Genomic DNA, 19558 nt, shown 5'->3' with positions numbered 1-19558 from the left:
CAGTATATTAACATAATATGTTAATAAACATAATATGTTAATATACTGTTTGTCGTATTTGATCATGTATATTATACATGATCAATTACTTTAAAACTACACTAAAATACAGAACTGCATGATAAAATGACACCACACAATAACAATTGTCAAATTATAAAAATAAAACATAACCAGTGCAGTAAAGTATGATAAAACTTGCTAAAACTACACTTGATAGTACACTAAAACACATACACTTACAAGTCAAATAAACCTAATATACCTAAAACAATGAATGGGTAGCTCTGTTTTTTATATTAGCCCGTGCTTAAGCGTTGTTGTAAACAGTTTTATGTCTGATATTCATTTGAGTTGACAGCCCGGAAATGTGGTCTTACGAATATGGTATTTCAAGGTTACGATTTACCTCACTCCTGGTTACACTAAACTACTATTGTGTTAATAATAAATGAAGTTTAATTTGTAATCTGAAATATGTAATCGATTGCTTTGTTATCAATCAATTCGTTGTCAATAAGGTTTATGTTATTAAACATAGTGCATTTTATCTTCATTTTGTGTGTTTTATCTTTCTTTATAAGCGACATTCAGGGATGCTATTGCATTTACTATTTCATATTTTACATATAACACACAGAAAAAGTGGAAAGCTCTTTAAAATGCTGTGGTGCGTCAATTAATTGTTCACTGGTGTGGTCCTCCATCCCATTACACTCCAAGGACACATTCAATCATCTGTCTCTCTTTTCTGCCCACAGAGCATGTTGACGTTTCGTCCTGGCTGCTTATGTAAAGTATAGAGGATATATGATGTTTTTAAAGTCTTATATACCTTTAGGATGCATTATTTATCAAATTCTTTAAATTATTGATATTTGTGCTTATGGAGAACATGCATTTTCCTTCACAGTGTGTGCCAGAGCTCATCTCAGGAATGAATGTGCTGTGTTCACTGCACACTGGCTGAAAAGTGGAGATTGTGCTGAGTTGTCATTTCTGTCCTCTATTCCTGGATGCAGGACAGTGGTGTCAAGGTGTTACGTTTAAGAGGCTCATCAGCTTATGTGGGATATGGGTCAACAAAGGTGGAATCGCCTTCCAGCGCTGTGTCCATATAATGAAATATCATATTTCCCGTATAGCTCGGTCCAATATTGTTTTGTGGAAAGTTGATATAGTCAGGGGTCAGGACTGTATTTGACATTTAATATCCTTCAAATAAACACAGAGAGAAAGAGAGCAGGACGGGTGGACTGAAGAGGGAAGACAGACAGGGTGAATAGGTCTCTGGTCTCATCTCGCACACACAGACATGCACAGAGAGAGTTCATCAGAGGTCAAGTAAACACTGTATATCTTGATGATCTACAATAATAAACAAAAAAAGCTCCATGATCTAAATAATTATTCTCACCATTATAGTTAACAGACAACTGTTTATTTTTGTTTTTCTGCTCTGACATGCTTCACTTATCATCCGTCATATATGCATATTATTTTGTCATCCATGGGCTGATGTTGTGGCAACCAGCTGTTCTCGGTGTCAAGTGCCAGGCAGGCTGTTTCACCAGTGGAGTCTTTTGAAAAAAAAGAGCTGAGACGACTGACGCAGGCAAAACACAGCAGAACTCATAGGAGACCCAGAGGGAGAACCCTTCGTTATCTTTAATGACTCCCACTCCACCAGGGTTCAAATTCATTTAATCTGAGGGATCTGCAGCAGTGCGGCCATTAGACCAATTAAAGCTCGGTTCAGGTGCCTTTGTGCAATATGGCTGATGTGTCTCCATGGCAAGAAAAAACTCTCTCTTTATTATTGTAGAGGCAGTGTGTTTGTATTTAATGGCATTGTTATATAATATATGGTATATAGACTATCAGTAAAACATTATACTTCCATATTAACTGGAAGGGAAAGGCCTTGTTGCTTCCCTAGCATGCATGATAACAAGGCTTTTAGAAGGCCTGCTGTCAATCCTCTTATATTGCGCCTCACTGAAAATGGATTAGTGAGTAACACCTAGTTTTGGCCTCAGGTCACTTTGAAGAGATTTGATTGAGTGGGCCTGCAGCTGACACTGGCCCCTGTGTTTATAATATAACAAATACATTATTTTATGACTCAAAAACGCCTTTTGAGGTACAACAACTTCTGTTTGTTGACCAAATTTGCCTTTTGCCACGCTTTGGAATATATCTTCTTTTTTTTATTGTTTTTCTTCAAAAGACACTCATGATTGCAGACAGGAAACATGATTGCTGCAGGGGAGGATCTCCACTGCTCCGGTGTGATTGTGGAAACGCACGGCAGCCTTCAGAGGCGCTGACTGCGGGGCGTAAGTAGCTCTCCAGGGTGCTGAAGTCGTCTCCAAACGCGACAGACGCAGCGCCCGACACCTGCCCGTCATTTCCAGCCCATCATCCAAACACAATGACTTGGCAGTGTCTTCGCCCGAGCAACAGCGTGGATCATCGGGCTGAGTAGGTAAGGTGTTGGGATGGTTAGGTGAGATTTTTAAGGCGGAGAGAAGGCGCGCGTGAGACGAAACTCACCGAATATTGAAGTTGTCCTGGTGGCATTAAAACAATGGTGAGTGATTGTTTTATTTTATTTAGTGTTTTACTTCCGCCATTTTTATTTGAAAGCAATACAATGTTATTGTATTTACAGGCGCCAGTAAGAAATAAGTGAACACAAAGATTCACCACCTTGGACATCGTGGAAGGACAATGCACCATATTTCCCCTAATTACAGAGGGACGCTATGGGAGTCCAACCATGCATGTATCCCTATAAGTAAAAGTAGACCAACTTTTACCACACAGTCCTTTTATAACTTTCTGTTATGGGTCGTCCTCGGAGTGTTGACGTTCCCTTGTTGTGTCCGGTGTCTAATATTCAAAGTCGGGGTCTTGGGGCCTTGGAACTGCGACCCCGTATACTACAGGGCCATGCCTGCTGCGGCCGCCAGACTCGCTGTGAGCAGAATAAACGCAGACCTGAACCTGGATCTGGGCCTCAAAATGGATTTCATCATCCTGCAGGAGCCATGTGAAACATCCAAAGCTCTCAATGCCTTTATTCAGTACGACCAATTGGCGGATGTGCTTTTGGGCCCCACCAACCCGGGATACTGTGTTGCAGCTTCTCTGCTGGCCAAGAACTGGGACAAGGCCCTCTTCTCTTTCGGATGTCTTAGCTATGAGCTGGACCGGGCCACGGGATACCCGACCTTTGTCAGGACAGTGCCGTTTCCCATTGACGTGTTATTTACCGTGTTGAAGCACTTCAGATGGGCCAGTGCTGTGGTGGTTTCATCTAATGAGGATATTTGGGTGGACACTGCAGGGAGAGTGGCCACCGCGCTGAGGAATCAGGGTCTCCCCATCCTCCTGGTTACACCTATTGGTATAAACGAGACAGAGGTACAGAGGACACTGTTGAGGATCCAGGCTGCGGGAGAGGTCAAAGGTGAGTCAACACTGTAATAACTTAAACAGTGTTAAAGTCAAAAAGGAGAGAAGTCGAAGATCTCAATTAATCTAAAAAAAAATATTAGAATCACATTTTAAATTGTTGGGCAGAAAGCTTTTTTAGTTTGATTATTGCAACTGCCTGGAATAAAGTAGAAATACTATAAACATTATTCATATTCTCAGAGGCGATACAGTATAGTATTTGGTCAACTGCTCAAAATCACTTATTCGTTTATCAAATTTTGGAAAAGAAAAACGTAAAAAGTCGAAAATCTCTACATTTCACATACATGCTTCATTTACACTCAGGCTGTAAAATGTTGTATCGATATCAGACAAGAAAGGGTGAGACATGTTATTGAGAATGCTTTACATGAGCACTGCCTCTGCTTAACAATTTCATTAGAGGTTTTAACAGGAGTATTAGCACCAGATCCACCACTAGAGGGGGCTGTGAGGTGCCAAAGGACGCACCACATTTGGAAATATGTGTTGTTGTCAATAAGGGGATGTAAATAAGATGGTATGGTAGAGTGGAATAGTACACCATTTGCAATAATCTTAAGACTCATCTTAAACAATGGCTTAAAGCAAATCAAGACAGTGAGACATTTTAACTGGGCATTTTAGTTCATGTAACCGGTGTATTGTTTATTTGTGCGTATTTTAACAGTGTTTTGTTCCGTTCTTTGACTTGTTGTTGCTGTCTCAGGACTACAGACGCAACAAATTCTCATTCTTGCAATAGTCTAACATTGTACTGTAACGGATCGATTAAACGATAATAAGTAATATCGTTAAATTATGGATTTTTAGAGACACAAACAACTGACAGAACTACACACCATCAAAGCATCATCAGAGAATTACATGCATCTCAGTGAACTGTGTTCATAATTTAAACATTGTTTAAATGTTTTCTAGATGACAAGATGGAGGCTAATGTCTATTTAGAAGCATCTGTAACCAAATATGTACTGTTAACCAAAGAAGCAAAAACAAACGAAAACAAGGAAGTTTATACACTGTTACATTATTGTTTTTGTCAAAATGTATTGTTTGTAACCTGTCTCCTTCGTCTCTAATCTCTAAAATTTACTCTGACATAATAATAGAAGAATAGAATAATAGAAGCATAATATGCTGCTGACCTCTTGGTCAGGTCACCTTAGGGGAAGATATTTTGATCTCAATGGCTTCTATCTGGTTTAATAAAGTTTTTATTCTCCACTTGAGGAGAATAAAAACTTTATAACAGCGGGATTTTACAAGTCAATGTCTTCTTCATCTTCACTAACACAGAGTCTGTAAAACAAATATTTTACTGCTTCTTCCTTGTCTATTTCAGTCATACTCATGTGCATGCACTCTATCCTGGTGGGAGGTGAGCAGCAGGCTGCGTTTCTTCTCAATGCACAGAACATGGGTATGACTTCAGGAAAGTATGTGTTCGTTCCCTTCGACACGCTCCTCTACAGCGTTCCCTACACCAACGTCTCCTATGTGCCCCTGCAAAACAACAGCAGACTGAGGGAGGCCTACGATGCCGTGCTGACAGTCACCATGGCCTCGGAGCCTTTGTCCTTCAATGAAGCATTCACTGCGGCCAAGAGGAGTGAGGAACTGACTGTAGCCCTGCAGGCAGAGCAGGTAGGAGTGGTTAGGACATCACACCAGCAGGGAATTGGAGACTGGGCTCATTGTAGATGTATACTTTTTATTATTCTATACTTTTGCAGACCAAAGGACCAGGAGAGATTATGCTTACAATATCATACCAAGAAAAATCTAGTATTTTACCTTAGTACAAGTAAAAGTAAAGGTCTAAAAATGTACTCAAGTTAAAGTAAAAAAGTAGATTGGTGTATGTAAAACATGTAATGTACTAAAAGTTACTTAGTTATTTTTTTTAACAAGGTTGGGGTTCTTTCTCATGAATTAATTGTTTTTAATGAAAGCCAAACCTTTACAGATTAAAGTGCTGACAAAATATGTAAACATATAATGTATCAGTCAAAATGGGTCAAAGGTCACAAATGCTTTAACTTTCTCACTCACTCAGGGACCTTAATTAGCGCCAGTTCACCTGGCATGTCCTCATCCTTCACCTGTTTTTGTTCAGTAGCAGATGTGATTTAAAACGCCAAGTACAGTAAAAACATACTTGAGTAAAAATAAAATTACAAATTTTAAGAATTACTGTAAAAAGTACAAGCACACAAAAACCTATTCAATTACAGTAATGCAAGTAAATGCAATTAATTACTTTCCACCTCTGGCTTTGACACATCCATTTATACCTTGCTATACTTTTCTCAACGTGATATTTGCAGATCGTTAACTATCAACATGTGCTCCAACCAGTGACTTCTTCTCATCCTCACAGGTAAACCCATTATTTGGGACCATCTATAACAGCCTCTACCTCCTGGCTAAGTCCATCCATAACGCCAGGAGAGCAGGCATGTCGCTGTCAGGCTCGAACCTGGCCTACTACACGAAGAACACAACTTTCAATGGTTTTAACCAGGAGATCAAGGTGGACAATGCAGGGGAAGTCAAGACCAACTATGTCATCCTGGACACGGACAACAGTGGAAGTCAGCTGTACCAGACATACAACGTGGATTTAGTTTCTGGAAAGCTTAGTTTTGCTGGAAGGTCAATCAATTTTCCAGGAGGATCCCCTCCACCATCTGACTCCAAATGCTGGTTTGATAAGAACGCCATTTGCACCGGAGGTAAGACAGTTGAGATTTGAATGTGTGCTCATGGGTTTGTATGGAACGTGTTTAGCGGCTTGTTCCTCAAATTCTTTCTCACCCTACATTTCCTTAGGTGTGGAGGTCACCTATATCATCGTAGTGCTGGGTGTCATCTTGACTGTGGCTGTAGGAGGGCTCGCTCTAAGTTTCGTTATCAGGTAAATTGTTTCTTTAATTTTGGATGCTGTGTTGTACCAGTTGTATAATTTTTCTGTATAAAACGCCCAATGAGATAAAAAATGAGTCTGATTCTTGTTTAATGCATTCTCGAAACTAGGTTGAAAAGACAAAAGTGATAACATTATCAATAGGTCTGATAGGAAATGTGTCAAAGTAAGCTTTTGGAAATGCCCACGATGATTTCAAACACAGTTTTAGAAAACCCTCAACCTGATTTTATTGTGTTTTGTAAATCTCATTGACAGGAGGCGACTCCAACAAATCCAACTGGTCAAAGGTCCAAATAGGATCTTGCTTACCATAGAGGATCTCACTTTTATCAACCCCCAGCTAAGCAGGAAGGTAAGTGTTGCCATTGTGTCCCAACCATGAGTGTCAAACAGGATCCAACTGTTTGAGGTGTTTTGATTTCCCTGCAGAAAATCACTCTGGAGGATTTGAGTGAGTCTAAAAGCGCTCTGGAGGAGAAATCCGCAGACCGCTCGCACTCTGTCAACAGCATGCAGATAGCAACTCACGAAACCACCAATGTAGCCGTGTACGAGGTAGGCCACGCTGATGAAGACACCACAGTTGGTAACAGATGCTCAAGAGACGATGAATAGGTGCCATTATGTGTCTGCACATAATGGCACATTTCAAAATTAGAAGGGAAAACATCACTAATCCTACTGTAATACGTTTTGTGATTTTAAAAAAAAACACTTGTGGAAAAGAGGAAAACTAAAATGTTGAATGTGGCTTCTCTTCCAGGGTGACTGGGTTTGGCTTAAGAAATTTGAGGAGGGTCAGTTCAAGGAGGTGAAGCAGAGCACCACAAAGATTTTCACAAAGGTAGAGCGACATGTCTTTACCTGTGTGGAGATTGTATTACTACTACTACTTCAAATAAAACAACTGAAAGCTAAAGGCAGTGTGTGGGATTGCAGAACTGATAAACACTACTTCTGGTTATCTTAACATGTCTGCTCTCCTCCCGTTCCTTGCATGAACCAACTATGTGCTGCTGTCCCAGATGAAAGACCTGAGAAACGAGAATGTCAATCCTTTCCTGGGCTTCTTCTTGGACTGCTCCATGTATGCTGTGGTGACCGAGCACTGCTCGCGCGGCAGTCTGCAGGACCTGCTGAGGAACGAGGACGTGAAATTAGACTGGATGTTCAAGTCCTCCCTTCTTCTCGATCTTATCAAGGTAGACATGAATATAATCATTTTCAAATGTGCATTTTTTACCCGAGTTGACCACTGACCTTTAATGAGTTGAATGTGTTTTGCTTACAGGGAATGAAATACCTTCACCACAGAGATTTCGCCCACGGCAGACTAAAATCTCGTAACTGTGTGGTTGACGGACGCTTTGTCCTCAAGATAACTGACTATGGCTTTAATGAGCTGCTGGACACTCAGAAAGCACCGATAGAGGAGTTCCCACCTGAAGGTATACACAGTACAAACATGCCAATTTTATGTCAGATAGATGACTGAATCCCCCTGATTGTGTTTTTTACTGCTAGTTTCCAGTGTTGTGTGCATACATGTAAGGTCATAAAAGTTTACTACTACTGGCTGATGATAAATTATTTATTTTATTCTACCCAGATCTGTTTTGGACACCTCCAGAATTGCTGAGGGATGTGGCAAACTCACGTAAAGGGACATACAAGGGAGATGTGTACAGCTTTTCAATTATCCTCCAAGAAGTGGTTGTCAGAGGGCCGCCCTACTGCATGCTGGGTCTACCACCGGAAGGTATTGTATGAGTCTATCACAAAGGAGAAGCAGCAGGTCTCTGAAACATTAATTCAAGGTCCATTTCATGGCAGAGATCCCAAATGGAAGAACGTTTGGAAAGTTTGTCCTTATTTCTTTGACCGTCCAAAGTAAGCAAGCCCACAAATCCAAAAAATAATATCAACACAGGGACGCTTGTGCAAGAAAGCTGATGTCACAACAAACTCTCCAGCACCACCAGTTATACACTGACGGCGACGGCGCTTTTAGGGCTTAAAAACGCAAAAAATAAACCCACCCTCCAGAGTGGTAATCTTAAAAACGCTCGACTGTCGATTTCCCGTCTAAAGGGTTGAAAACGCAAAAGTGTGCTCTGAGCGGCTCATGCTGGCTATCGTCCCGTACGCGTTGATGTCAGAGCTATGTGCAGCACAGCCAAACAACAACAATGTCGGATTTATATCCATCACCCGGACATTCAAGTTGCCTTAGCTGCTCTGATACCTATCCAGGAATCATTATAGCGATTAAGCCTGGAGAGTTCATGTTTTGGTTTTCGACTGTGGGCTACTTCGCGCTACTAGAGAGAAGTAGAAGGAAGCATGTGCACGCTCCTGGCAGTGCTTCACAGTGCCACCTAGCCACCTGGCATGCATACTTCATCAAATTTCACACTTTTGCGCCACCGTGTGCATGCAGATTTCCACCCAAAGACGCTCGTCTAATGGCGAAATAAAAAGTGGGAACGCGATGCCACTTTTGCGGTTTGTGTTCAGATCGTTGTCGTGTAAAGCTAGCCTGATTGCCCTCACACTTAGTCAGGTATTAAGAGAAAGTCTTCACTTGTAGACACTGAAAAGGATGAAAGAATGTGTGACACCAAATATAGATTATCAAATCCAAAAAATTGCTAGGTTTATGGAGCTCTTGATGCGGGGCAGCTGTCTGACTGGAGGCGAGCCGCCAACTTCTCATGAGCGTCTCTGTGAGAGCTCCGAAGATGAACTTTCAAATCAAGTCCTCATCACGATACACTTACTCTTATCTATCAGTGAGTCGTACTCGAAATAGTCCCATATTGGGCTGTGGCTTTCTCGTCCTGCTGCAACTTTAGCCATTTCTAGCTAATCACAAAATGCCCGCCGAAGCACCTTCTTCTAATGCCGCAAATGATACAATGTAGCAGCTGCACTACCGCCCTCTGGAGGAAGGGTAGCAGCACAGCGGCTGCCACGGGACAGGCAGTAATCGAGGGAGAAAATGAAACTGAGTTTATTTACAGTTCATTTGCGTTTTGTTTGTTTGTTTTGTTTTTGTTCGTTGTAGTTTTTATTTTGTTATCTAACTAAATAAGTTTTTCACTGCTAGATTTAGTTTGAGACTTAGTTTTCATTACCATAATAACGCTGGTATGAAGGATAATTAATTTTGCACTGCTCACTCCTGCAAAATTATAACAGATAAATGTAATCAACACAATTTGCTAACTGCCGTTGAAGCAGAGTGCAACAGATGCTTGAATCGCCTGCCAAAATGGTTTAAGATTGGGGGAAATCACTCAATAAATGTTTGTGGTCTCCAATCTGTTTACAATTCCTGTTCCTATTCCTTCAATATTGGACAATTTGGGATTTTATGACCCTACTCACGTGGGCCTTTCCATTTTTCATCTTCAGTAATATTTATTTATAGTGCTTATGTTTCCTTTATAACTGAAGACTTCTCTGATAAGTGTGTTTGTATATATTTGACACTATATTTCTCTTACTGTTCTTATCAGAAAATGTTCTCTGGGTGTTGGGTGGTTGTTTCATAACATTCCATTCATTGTGCAACACTATGTAATCCTAGTAAAAATCCTTAGAGCAAAAAGCCATATTTATGTAGAAAGTGCTTGAACGACTCAAAGCTAATAATTCAAACATCTGGTTTATGGTTAATAATCCTATCTCCGCCCAAATCCGACACCCATCCAATTAAATTGTCAGAAGTCTACAATCTTTGCTTTTCTTACTGCTTGTGATACTGTGTTTACATTTCTACAGTGCGGCAGACGACATATTCTATTGTGACAATGAATTGCTGTGTCCCATTCCCAATATCTCCTCACCAGAGATTATCCGCAAGGTGAAGAAGCCTCCTCCAATGTGCCGACCCACCGTGGCTCCAGACCAGGCTCCGCTGGAGTGTATCCAGTTGATGAAGCAGTGCTGGAGTGAACTGCCTGACCGCAGACCCAACTTTGATGAGATCTTTGACAGGGTAATTTTTAAGTTGCTCCGAGCTGTCCAATAAATAGCTCAGTTAAATAAAACTGTGATTTAATATGAATCATTTCGTTTACGATTCTTCTGTCGTGTATTTTTCACTAGTTCAAAATCATCAACAAGGGTAAAAAGACCAACATTATTGACTCCATGCTGAGGATGTTGGAACAGTACAGCTCCAACCTGGAAGACCTGATTAGAGAGAGAACAGAGGAGCTGGAAGTGGAAAAGCAGAGGACAGAGAAGTTGCTCTCTGAGATGCTTCCGCCGTGCGTTAACTCACTCATTGTCAAATAGTCTGTAAAAGTAGGAAATAAATGTGCCGTTTACAACCTGATTGCCCCATAACCTCTTTGTGCCTCTTTGTCCTCAGCTCTGTGGCCGAAGCTTTGAAGACTGGCACCACAGTGGAGCCAGAATACTTTGACCAGGTGACAATCTACTTCAGTGACATCGTAGGTTTTACCACCATCTCGTCCCTGAGTGACCCAATCGAAGTGGTCGACCTCCTCAATGACCTCTACACTCTGTTTGACGCCGTGCTCAGAAGCCATGACGTCTACAAGGTCCGCAAGCATGGTCTTATTTTCATCATAAGCTCCTTTTCTATGCATGTGTTTGAAATACAGCGAGATGTTGGACATAAATAAAAATAATTCAGTACATATTTTGACATTGTCCAGGTGGAGACCATCGGGGATGCTTACATGGTGGCATCAGGTCTGCCAAAGAGAAACGGTAACAAGCACGCGGCTGAGATCGCCAACATGTCCCTGAACATCCTCAGCTCAGTGGGTTCCTTCCATATGCGGCACATGCCAGACGTGCCCGTCAGGATACGGATAGGAATCCACTCAGGTGAGTCCTGTGCAAAGTCAGTGTTACGAACCCTGGGTCTAGTTGGATCTTGAGAGCTGATTCGTCCTGCACAGGAGGTTCCGGTATAAGAAGCCTGATCACAGGCAGACTGCCAGCAGACATATTGAACTTGTTTTTAATAAACCTTTAGAATAGTTTGTTTAGTTTGTTGCTGGTGGTTTCCTTGGAGTTGAGAAGAGGGAGTCTCCTTATTCAGGTTGCGAACAGTTTTTCCCCCAGGCCTGGTTGTAACATCAGTTGTTGACTCTCTGGTTGAGGACAAGGTCAAGTGAAATTCATGAATTTGGCTGGTGAAAATAAGACACATTGCAGTGAATAACTCAAGCTTAATATACAACAGTTATTGATGTCCCAGACTCAGGTTTGACCCATTTTAACTAACACTACAGCTGCAACGCAAATGTATACAATACATGTAATACAGACAGGGAACCATGTACATAACACTGTCAAATCAGAGAATTCTGAATGTGTGTGCAGGGTCGTGTGTTGCTGGCGTGGTGGGTCTGACTATGCCTCGGTACTGCCTTTTTGGGGACACCGTCAACACTGCCTCTCGTATGGAATCCACAGGGCTGCGTGAGTAACGAGATCACAAATCCCACTGCATGGTCATGTTGTTTCATGTGTTTTTAGTCATTAAATCCTCTTCTCTTCTCAGCTTATAGAATCCATGTGAATAATAGCACGGTAAAGATCCTCCACTCTCTTAACGAAGGTTATGAAATAGAAGTCAGAGGCAAGACTGAGCTGAAGGTAACGTTAGTGTGTTCTGACACGCACGCATATTCTAGATGAGACTGTTTTTTCACCGTCTACTAATCCATGGCTTTTGTTCTTGCAGGGTAAAGGTATTGAAGAGACGTACTGGCTTGTGGGAAAAGCAAACTTTGAAAAGCCTTTGCCAAAACCACCAGAGATCAAAGCAGGGTAAGAGCGTTGACTCAGTGTTTTTTTTTTTTTTTACTCTTGGCCAGACTGCATCATTTAAGGGAGAGTACAGGTTTATTTGAAGTGTGGTTGTTATGAGGTGTCAACACTGACTGAGCACGCTGTTGATTCTGTGAACCAGCCTGTCACCCAACCACTGACTCTCTCTGAAAAGGTTGCTGCCAGCAGGAAACAGAAGAGATTTTAGCCACTTCACAAAAGGCTCACCTAACCAAATGTACACCTGTGTGACCTGTCTGTGACATTATTTGTGTAACTTTGCCATTACATTTTACTGTTAGACAGCCTTTTTCGACTGGAAACGACTTGCTTCAAAGTACATAGAGAAAATCAGCAGTCTTACATCACTGACTGCACACAGCAGTAGTCGATCCACTGCTGCCTCCATCAGTATGAAGCAAATATTTCATGTTCTTACTTGTGTTTGAAATCATTGGTTTAGATTTACCGAAGTGACACAAACTTACCAAATAAGGCAGCAGTGCACAAACAGCTCCTATGTCCCCGTAAGCTAAAAATGTTGTGATATTAACATATTCTTACATGTGTCATAAACTCAAGTGTCTGGGGACCAGGCTGATTGTAGAAACAGAATATGTCATACAACCACACTTTAAAGCAACTTAACCATCCTTCAACAATTGAAACAAGAAATTCTTCTGTAATAAAGTCTTGAATTCACCATAGAAAGAGCAAACGTCATGTCTCATCTGATCTAAAGTTGAATGTATGCCATTAACCTGTGACTGACAAACATTGGACTATCCACTTTACTTCAGGAACGACAATCATGGGCTGAACCCGGAAGATATAGCTGCATACAAGAGAAAGAAAGCTGAGAAAAAGGCTTGACCTTTTTTTTTAAGTCCGTACACAGGAGGTAGAGACCTGCATGCCAGCTGGTGTTGTGTTGCAGAAATGTTATTGTGGCACTGTGTCAGCTTAATGTGAACCTCCGAGTCTGTGCAGACGCATGCAGCTCTGAACCTCGTGATTTACTAGTCTCATTAATCTCTTGATCTTATCACCTTCCACATCATCTTAAGCAGATTTGGGAAAGCCCTCTGTGTTTGTGTCATTAGCTTTGATTTACTTTTTGTCGCCGCATTTTTGTGTTGTGGTGGTTTCATTGCTTGTTTGTTTGTTTCAATGTGTTTGCATCATAGTTCTGCTTAAAAATTAACGTCATTATAAATTACAACTTCGGTCCTAACTCCACGCTGTGTCTTTTTTAGGGCCAACTGGCAGGAGATGGTGACAGAAGAGATCAAGACACTTTTTCGTAAGGCCAACAGGCAGGTGGACAAAAAGCTCTGAGTGAGCTAAAGAGCAGGAAAGATGCGAAAGAAGCAAGAATGGATGGGAGTATGACAAAAAGCAAGGCAGAGCAGAGAGAGGACAGAAGGCACCACCCAACATCTCACTGTGGCTTACTGCAGACTTGTTTAAGAAGATTATCCATCGACTGGCTAATCTGGCTGCAGCCAGCACAGCGGAACACGACGGAGCTAATGTAATGAGAGCTGCTGCATTACCTGCCTACGTATCCGCTGCCGAGAAGCACACGGAAGGCTGCATCCACTCCTTAATGAAGGATGCACTCATTCACTCCTCTCTGCACACACTGGCCACTGAGTGGTCAACTATTTCAGAGCGACCAGAGCTTTGAACGCCCCCAAAGGCCTATTTCAAAATGAAATGTTATGTTTTTGTTTTCTTCCCTGGGGATAGTTTGTCAGAAAAGCTCATCATAGAGTTGTGAAGGAGAGGCTGTTTCTTAGTGACGGCTGAATATTGTGTTATTTGCTTCTTAAGGATGGAGGCAAATGCTGCTTGGATTTATTCTACTGGCATAATCCTTGATATTAGCGACCATTATCAAAATTGGTTGTTTGAATGAGGTACTCGTTAAAGATTGTTTTATGTCCATCAATATTTCAACCAAATCTTGACTGTGAATTGATTGTAGAGCGTTAAGTTAATGTCTAAGCAAACTGCATGTTCAGTGAGAGTGGAAACACAGCTTATGTTGAAATGTATTATTTATTTATTTATTTTTGTGGTAGATTTAACTCCCCCCCCAAGAATCCCAGGTGTAGTTTACCCTGAGAAATAACTATGATCGTGCAGGCCGTGCACGGACTAAAGAGTACCATCTAGTGTTCAAATTATTTATTACATTTGTTAAGAAGAAGCATTGAACATCATTTTATTATTGTATTGGTTGCTTATGGGTGAGACAATAACATTGAATGATAACTGCAGATTATTACAAATGCCAATGTCGGGGTATGGGTGACACCAGGGAAAACAAACAAAAAACATTTAAATATTAATATTTAATTTGGTGGAAGTGCATTTTTGAAGGTTTTTACCTAATCACCAAATAACCCAGTCAATAACTGTCTATTTAAAAGCATCTTTTTACATGAATGTTGACTATAGGAGCACCTTAATCCATGTTGGGTGAAATGGCAAAGTGAGTCAGAAATGTGTACATTCTGTAATTTAATGTATATGTTGTTTTATTTTTGTCTTGCAAATTAAAATGTGTATATGACAAGATAAAGAAATGGAAACCACCAATTTCTAACTTAGTCATTGTTCTTATTGTCCTTTTACTCTTCACAACCAGAGGGTGGTGCTATAGCTTTTAGTGCTTTTAGGCAAGCATTTAAGCATTTTTCTACTCACAAGCTTTGATTTATTTTGCCAATATTAAAGTGATAATATGACAATAAACTGAATTTGCTGTTGAGGTGTAGCTCAGTCTTTTTCCTATCTTTCCCATTCACCGTGAGAACCCTGCATTCCAGAGTTTGTTTTTCTGGTTTCTGTGTCTCAACAGAAATCCCACTGATATATTATTTAAGCTACGGGTAGAGAATTTAACCTTTTTCTCAATGCAACCTATGGCAGATTAGCGTTGGGAGAAAAGGGCAGCCATTGTTACATCCCTGCATTCCAGACCTGCAGGTTTGTCTGACCTTCATTCAACTGGAAAGATTGTTATCCCATTTTCTTTGAATGCTCACATTCCTCTCTGTCTGTCTTTTTTTTGTTTGTGAATAAAGGACACCAATGCAAAAGAAACCCTTTATTTATATTGAAAAATGAAGATAATGTCATTATCACACAGCTCCAACAATGTGTTTGTGGAAAATACCTGCAGCAACACAATGGCACAGTACAGGGGAACATAAATTAAGCATCAGGCATTTGCCACCTTTCCACTGCAAGTGCTGTTCTTGCAGGGGAACAATTCAGTGCACGGCAGACTGGAGACAAAACAAGGGAAAGGAGTGAGACAGAGCGAGCAAACCAAGCTGGTACAAAGATCTTATTTTTTTTTTAACGTTAAAGATATAAAGAAAAAAAAACAAATGGGTTGTGACCAAACCAAGCCCGGCAAAAGTAGGATGTGAAGAAGTGGATATCATACTTAATATAAGCATGGTGTCTGCTATGCCAGTTGTTGCTGTTTTTTTTTTATATAGGGATCTCAATTAAGGCACACATTGGTGTTTTAAGGTGTAATTAAAAACATTGTTCAATCCAAGTGGCTTGACACTAACACTTAACTGTTCCCCGGACTGATGTGTCTAAGAGTAAGCTCAGGTATTCATTCTACAGAGTGTCTATTGGAATGTGTTCATGAGGTAACAGTCACACACACAAAAGGCCCTGACATAGTTTCACAAAAGCTACCTTACATGGTTCAATAATGACATTATAGCTCATCACGCATCTTATCTCCATTAGGTCTTACCACTCTGCCAATGTAAAGGACAGAGTTGGTCTTGTTGTCCTTTACCAGAAAAATGAAGGGGTGATCTACATAGAAAAGTTTGGGGTTCTTCAGCTTGTTGCTGCTGAAGATGCTGGTGTCAAAAGGATTTCCTGCAACGTCCAGCTCCAAGGCTGAGGCATGGAAGACATTGGAGAGGTACAGGTCCTTCTTTCCAGAGATGTTGGACAGGTCAGCCTTGGCTTTGTCCACGGCTTCGGTAAGGCCTAGCTCAGCCAGGTGTTTCTAGAGAAGGACAGGACAGATTTGCTCAACAAACAGGGATCGGTTGATGTCTGTATAAATCTATGTTTGGGTGATGACCTATTGAACACCCAATTTCCACCATTTACCTGCAGATTGTGGCTGACTTCCAAAGATACTTTAGGGAGAGAGATGGCCACAGCTGTCTTCTCCATTTTGCTGAGCCAAGTGTCCACCTGTTTCCTGGTCAGGAGTTTCTCCAGGCGAGCCAGGGGCTCCAGGTGGTAGGGCATGATGAAGAACATGGAGGCCTGCTTCTGACCAAGAGGCATGTTCAGCACAAAGATACGGTTCTCTGTGTCCTCGTAGAAGTCATACAGACCTGTGCAGAGCAGTCAGGCAATAGTCAGATATCATGTCTGTATTCTGTCTGTATTCTTACCCAGAAAACAATAAAATATACAGGGAAGAAGTAGGAAGTTACCTGTACGATGCATCATGGGAATTCCGATAGTGAATGAGCGAGTTACCAGGAACCCACGGTTGTCCACCATTTTTTCATGGAACTTTTCATCCCAGTGAGCTGTAGACAAAGATGAAAGATTTAGTTACCCCTCTGATTCAGTCATGGGCAGAAATAGGAAAAAAATTGCAAAATCTATTTAAACTTACGCTTAAAAAACATGGCATTGACAATGGTGGCTCCATCTGGGTTCTCCACATCCTTGGTGATTTCAGGAAGCTTACCACCTGTTGACTTTGCTGCCCATTCATTGATGGAGTTTACAGCACTCCTTTTGTCCCGCAGGTTAATTTTTGAATGGTCGTAGTTATAGTGCTTCTTGCTGTTTTTCACAAACTCGTCAGCAAAGGAAACAGAGCTGGGGCCATAGAGGCGGTTGTTGATCTTCCAGGTAGTGTTGCGGGTCTTTTCATCGGTCACCTGGGAAGACACAACAACTCATCATTAAAAAGCTTTTTTGGGGGGAGTTATTAAAGATGAGGTTATTGTACTATATTTACCTCAGAGAGGAGCTCAGACAGTCCTGTGTGCAGATGCTCGTCCTTAAGTTTGTCTGCACTGAGGACAGTTTTGACCTGAGAAGCAGTGGAGGCCTTTCCACCAAGGGCTACCAACCCCAGAGAGGAGGCCACCACAACTGGAGAGATGAGGATGTTCTCAGTATCCTTCTCCTTTGCCATGTTATGGTAGAGGCTGAAAAAAATAATAACAAACATCATCCTCATGTTTTCTTTATGAAGAACTGTTAGTTATTGAGCCGAGATTCACAGACCTAAACGCCAGGTTGGCGCTGTTGTCAGCCAGAGTGGTAGCATAACCGCTCAACTTCTTGTCCTCTGCAGAGGCCACGAGGGCCAGCAGACAAAGAGCTACGACATGAGTCATCCACATCCTGTCTGTCTCCGAAAGCAGCTATAGCAGCCTGCAAGAAAACAAACACAAGAAATAGATTTAACCAGGGTCATATGCTGTAAGTTTGATCATAAGATGGGAAGCACATCAGAATTTCTTCTCAGGGAGTTTATGTAAGAAATACATTCTCAGAACTATCTTTTATTCATGTACAAACAATATGTATTTAGTGGAAGAAAGTGTGATTTGGCCAGCACACGGATGTGGAGCTGTACAGGCAGGATTGTCTCAGCCCACACAGAAACTTGGGAGACTTGTTCGTTGCCACGTCAGCAGCAAGAAGAAGCTCAGCTGCACAGCTACAGTAAGCAGTCTACTCATTGTGTAGCTCTGTGCTGACTCAACCCTGTAATATGATGCTTCTGAAACAACAACAATCACACTGTTGCACATCTGCGCTTCGATGGCTTCAAGGACCTGTTCTTCTTGAGACAGTAAAACGTACGATCGGAAATCAGTGTTTGATATGTTTGCTAGTTAAATCTGAGTCACAGACAAGGGCGTGTGCCTGTGTCTGTTACCATCACTTATTCAAACAAAGGACCAGGCACATAGCCCGAGGTTGTGCTTACACAGCTGCTCTGATTCCTGACTCTCCTCCACCACTGCAGACAAACCTCATCTGCATCTCTGTGTTTGCATATTTGTGTTACAACAGAAATTAACTTTTGCATCATGTTAGGATATACCTTGAGATGTTTTGTTGTCTGCGATTTTCATTCTGAAAGACAAGAGTTGTATGTAATAATCTCCACAGAGCAGGCAGTAAAACATTATTCAGGGCTCTGATGGAAACATTTGATCTGATTTCTCCACTTTCATTTGCAGCTATTATAATTTAAAATATTATTAACGACTTAAAGTTGTTATAAAAGTCTTGTCATCACTAGTTCGCAGTCCGACACGTAAGCGGTTTTCATTGGCTGTGTATGACTCAGACAAATCTTCCATCCAATCAGTTATGCCACAGTAGAGCAGCACTGATTTCTAGAGGGCGGATTATAACTCTCATTATCACGGATTATAACTCCCATTATCAAAGACGTGACAGATCAAAAAGCTAGACTGGGAGTGTATACAGACCTTTATTTTGGTTAATTTTAATGCATTTTATGCAATATAAAGCAGTGGCATGCAAGATGCAAAAAGATTCACAATTGTCATGCATGGAAAAAGTGATATGAAAACTTTAAACTCTGGCAAAAACTGAGTTGGTTTCCTTGCAAATTTGTCAACGATGCTATGTGAAATATGCAAGCCAAACAGTCTGAGAAAAAGCAGACGGTTTAAAACTGGTTAACATAGAGGATATATTGCATAGAAAAATAAAACCACAAAAACAAAGCAGCTCATTATTCGACCTCTGCATTCCTTCCTGGGAACAAAGACAGTTATCTTCCTTCTCTTACCTGGCACAGATTTGCTGGGGTTCTTCTCTGGGTTGTGTTGTGTGAATGCTATTCTCTCCTCTCCTGGTCTATATACCCTGTGAGAGAATGTTCTAGAAGGGGGAATGGAATATTCAAATGAGGGTATCTGTGAGTTCCTCAGGAAGTGGGGAACTGGGACGTCCCACAGGCTGGAATGTAAGGGGTTGGCTAAATTTCACTTCTCTGCACTGGTCTGGGCTCAGCTTAGAAACTTTCCCATATGTGCCCACAAACAAGAACTCTGATCAAATCTGATTCAGGACCAGCTGTAGCTGATGATGAAATTAGAAATGGAGCTCAGCCTTTCAGTCTACACTGTTGCCCTCTGACTCAATCTGCAATAGTGGTTTCATCACATACAACAATAAAGATTAAACTGCAAACTAATAGACTATGTTGCATAAAAAAAGATGGTGTGTGACAGGTCACAGTCAGTTTTGCAGCTGCTG

At 41.3% G+C, this 19558-nt stretch overlaps 2 protein-coding genes across 4 annotated transcripts; one reads left to right on the top strand and one right to left on the bottom strand.

Annotated features, from left to right (window-relative positions):
* Window positions 1-2733: 2733 nt before the first annotated feature.
* On the top strand, window positions 2734-13570 carry gucy2f (guanylate cyclase 2F, retinal; the record flags this gene model as incomplete). Its single annotated transcript, XM_083887253.1, has 18 exons — window positions 2734-3475; window positions 4829-5130; window positions 5867-6221; window positions 6319-6403; window positions 6671-6767; window positions 6845-6970; window positions 7179-7259; window positions 7441-7617; window positions 7707-7863; window positions 8025-8174; window positions 10270-10418; window positions 10529-10692; window positions 10797-10989; window positions 11107-11281; window positions 11783-11881; window positions 11964-12058; window positions 12147-12232; window positions 13489-13570. The coding sequence occupies 18 exons, from the start codon at window positions 2734-2736 to the stop codon at window positions 13568-13570; spliced, it is 3315 nt and encodes a 1104-aa protein (XP_083743379.1).
* Window positions 13571-15345: 1775 nt separating this feature from the next.
* On the bottom strand, window positions 15346-19176 carry serpinh1b (serpin peptidase inhibitor, clade H (heat shock protein 47), member 1b). 3 transcript variants are annotated; one of them, XM_083887115.1, is made up of 8 exons: window positions 19089-19176; window positions 18369-18400; window positions 17540-17689; window positions 17268-17460; window positions 16917-17187; window positions 16729-16827; window positions 16394-16626; window positions 15346-16286 (listed from the first exon to the last, which is right to left on the bottom strand). In XM_083887115.1, exons 3-8 carry the CDS (start codon window positions 17656-17658, stop codon window positions 15984-15986), a joined length of 1218 nt encoding a protein of 405 aa, XP_083743241.1. In that variant the 5' UTR covers window positions 17659-17689; window positions 18369-18400; window positions 19089-19176; the 3' UTR covers window positions 15346-15983. The 3 variants fall into 3 exon arrangements, with proteins under 3 accessions (XP_083743241.1, XP_083743240.1, XP_083743242.1); XM_083887114.1 differs by lacking the exon at window positions 18369-18400 and having other exon boundaries at window positions 19089-19152; XM_083887116.1 differs by lacking the exons at window positions 18369-18400; window positions 19089-19176 and having other exon boundaries at window positions 17540-18062.
* Between the last annotated feature and the right edge of the window lie 382 nt (window positions 19177-19558).

Source organism: Microchirus variegatus (assembly GCF_963457635.1).
Source record: "Microchirus variegatus genome assembly, chromosome: 3".
In the NCBI taxonomy this organism is placed as follows: Eukaryota; Metazoa; Chordata; class Actinopteri; order Pleuronectiformes; family Soleidae; genus Microchirus; species Microchirus variegatus.
The sequence above is the reverse complement of the archived record's forward strand: the minus strand, read 5'-3'. Positions and strand labels throughout refer to the sequence as shown.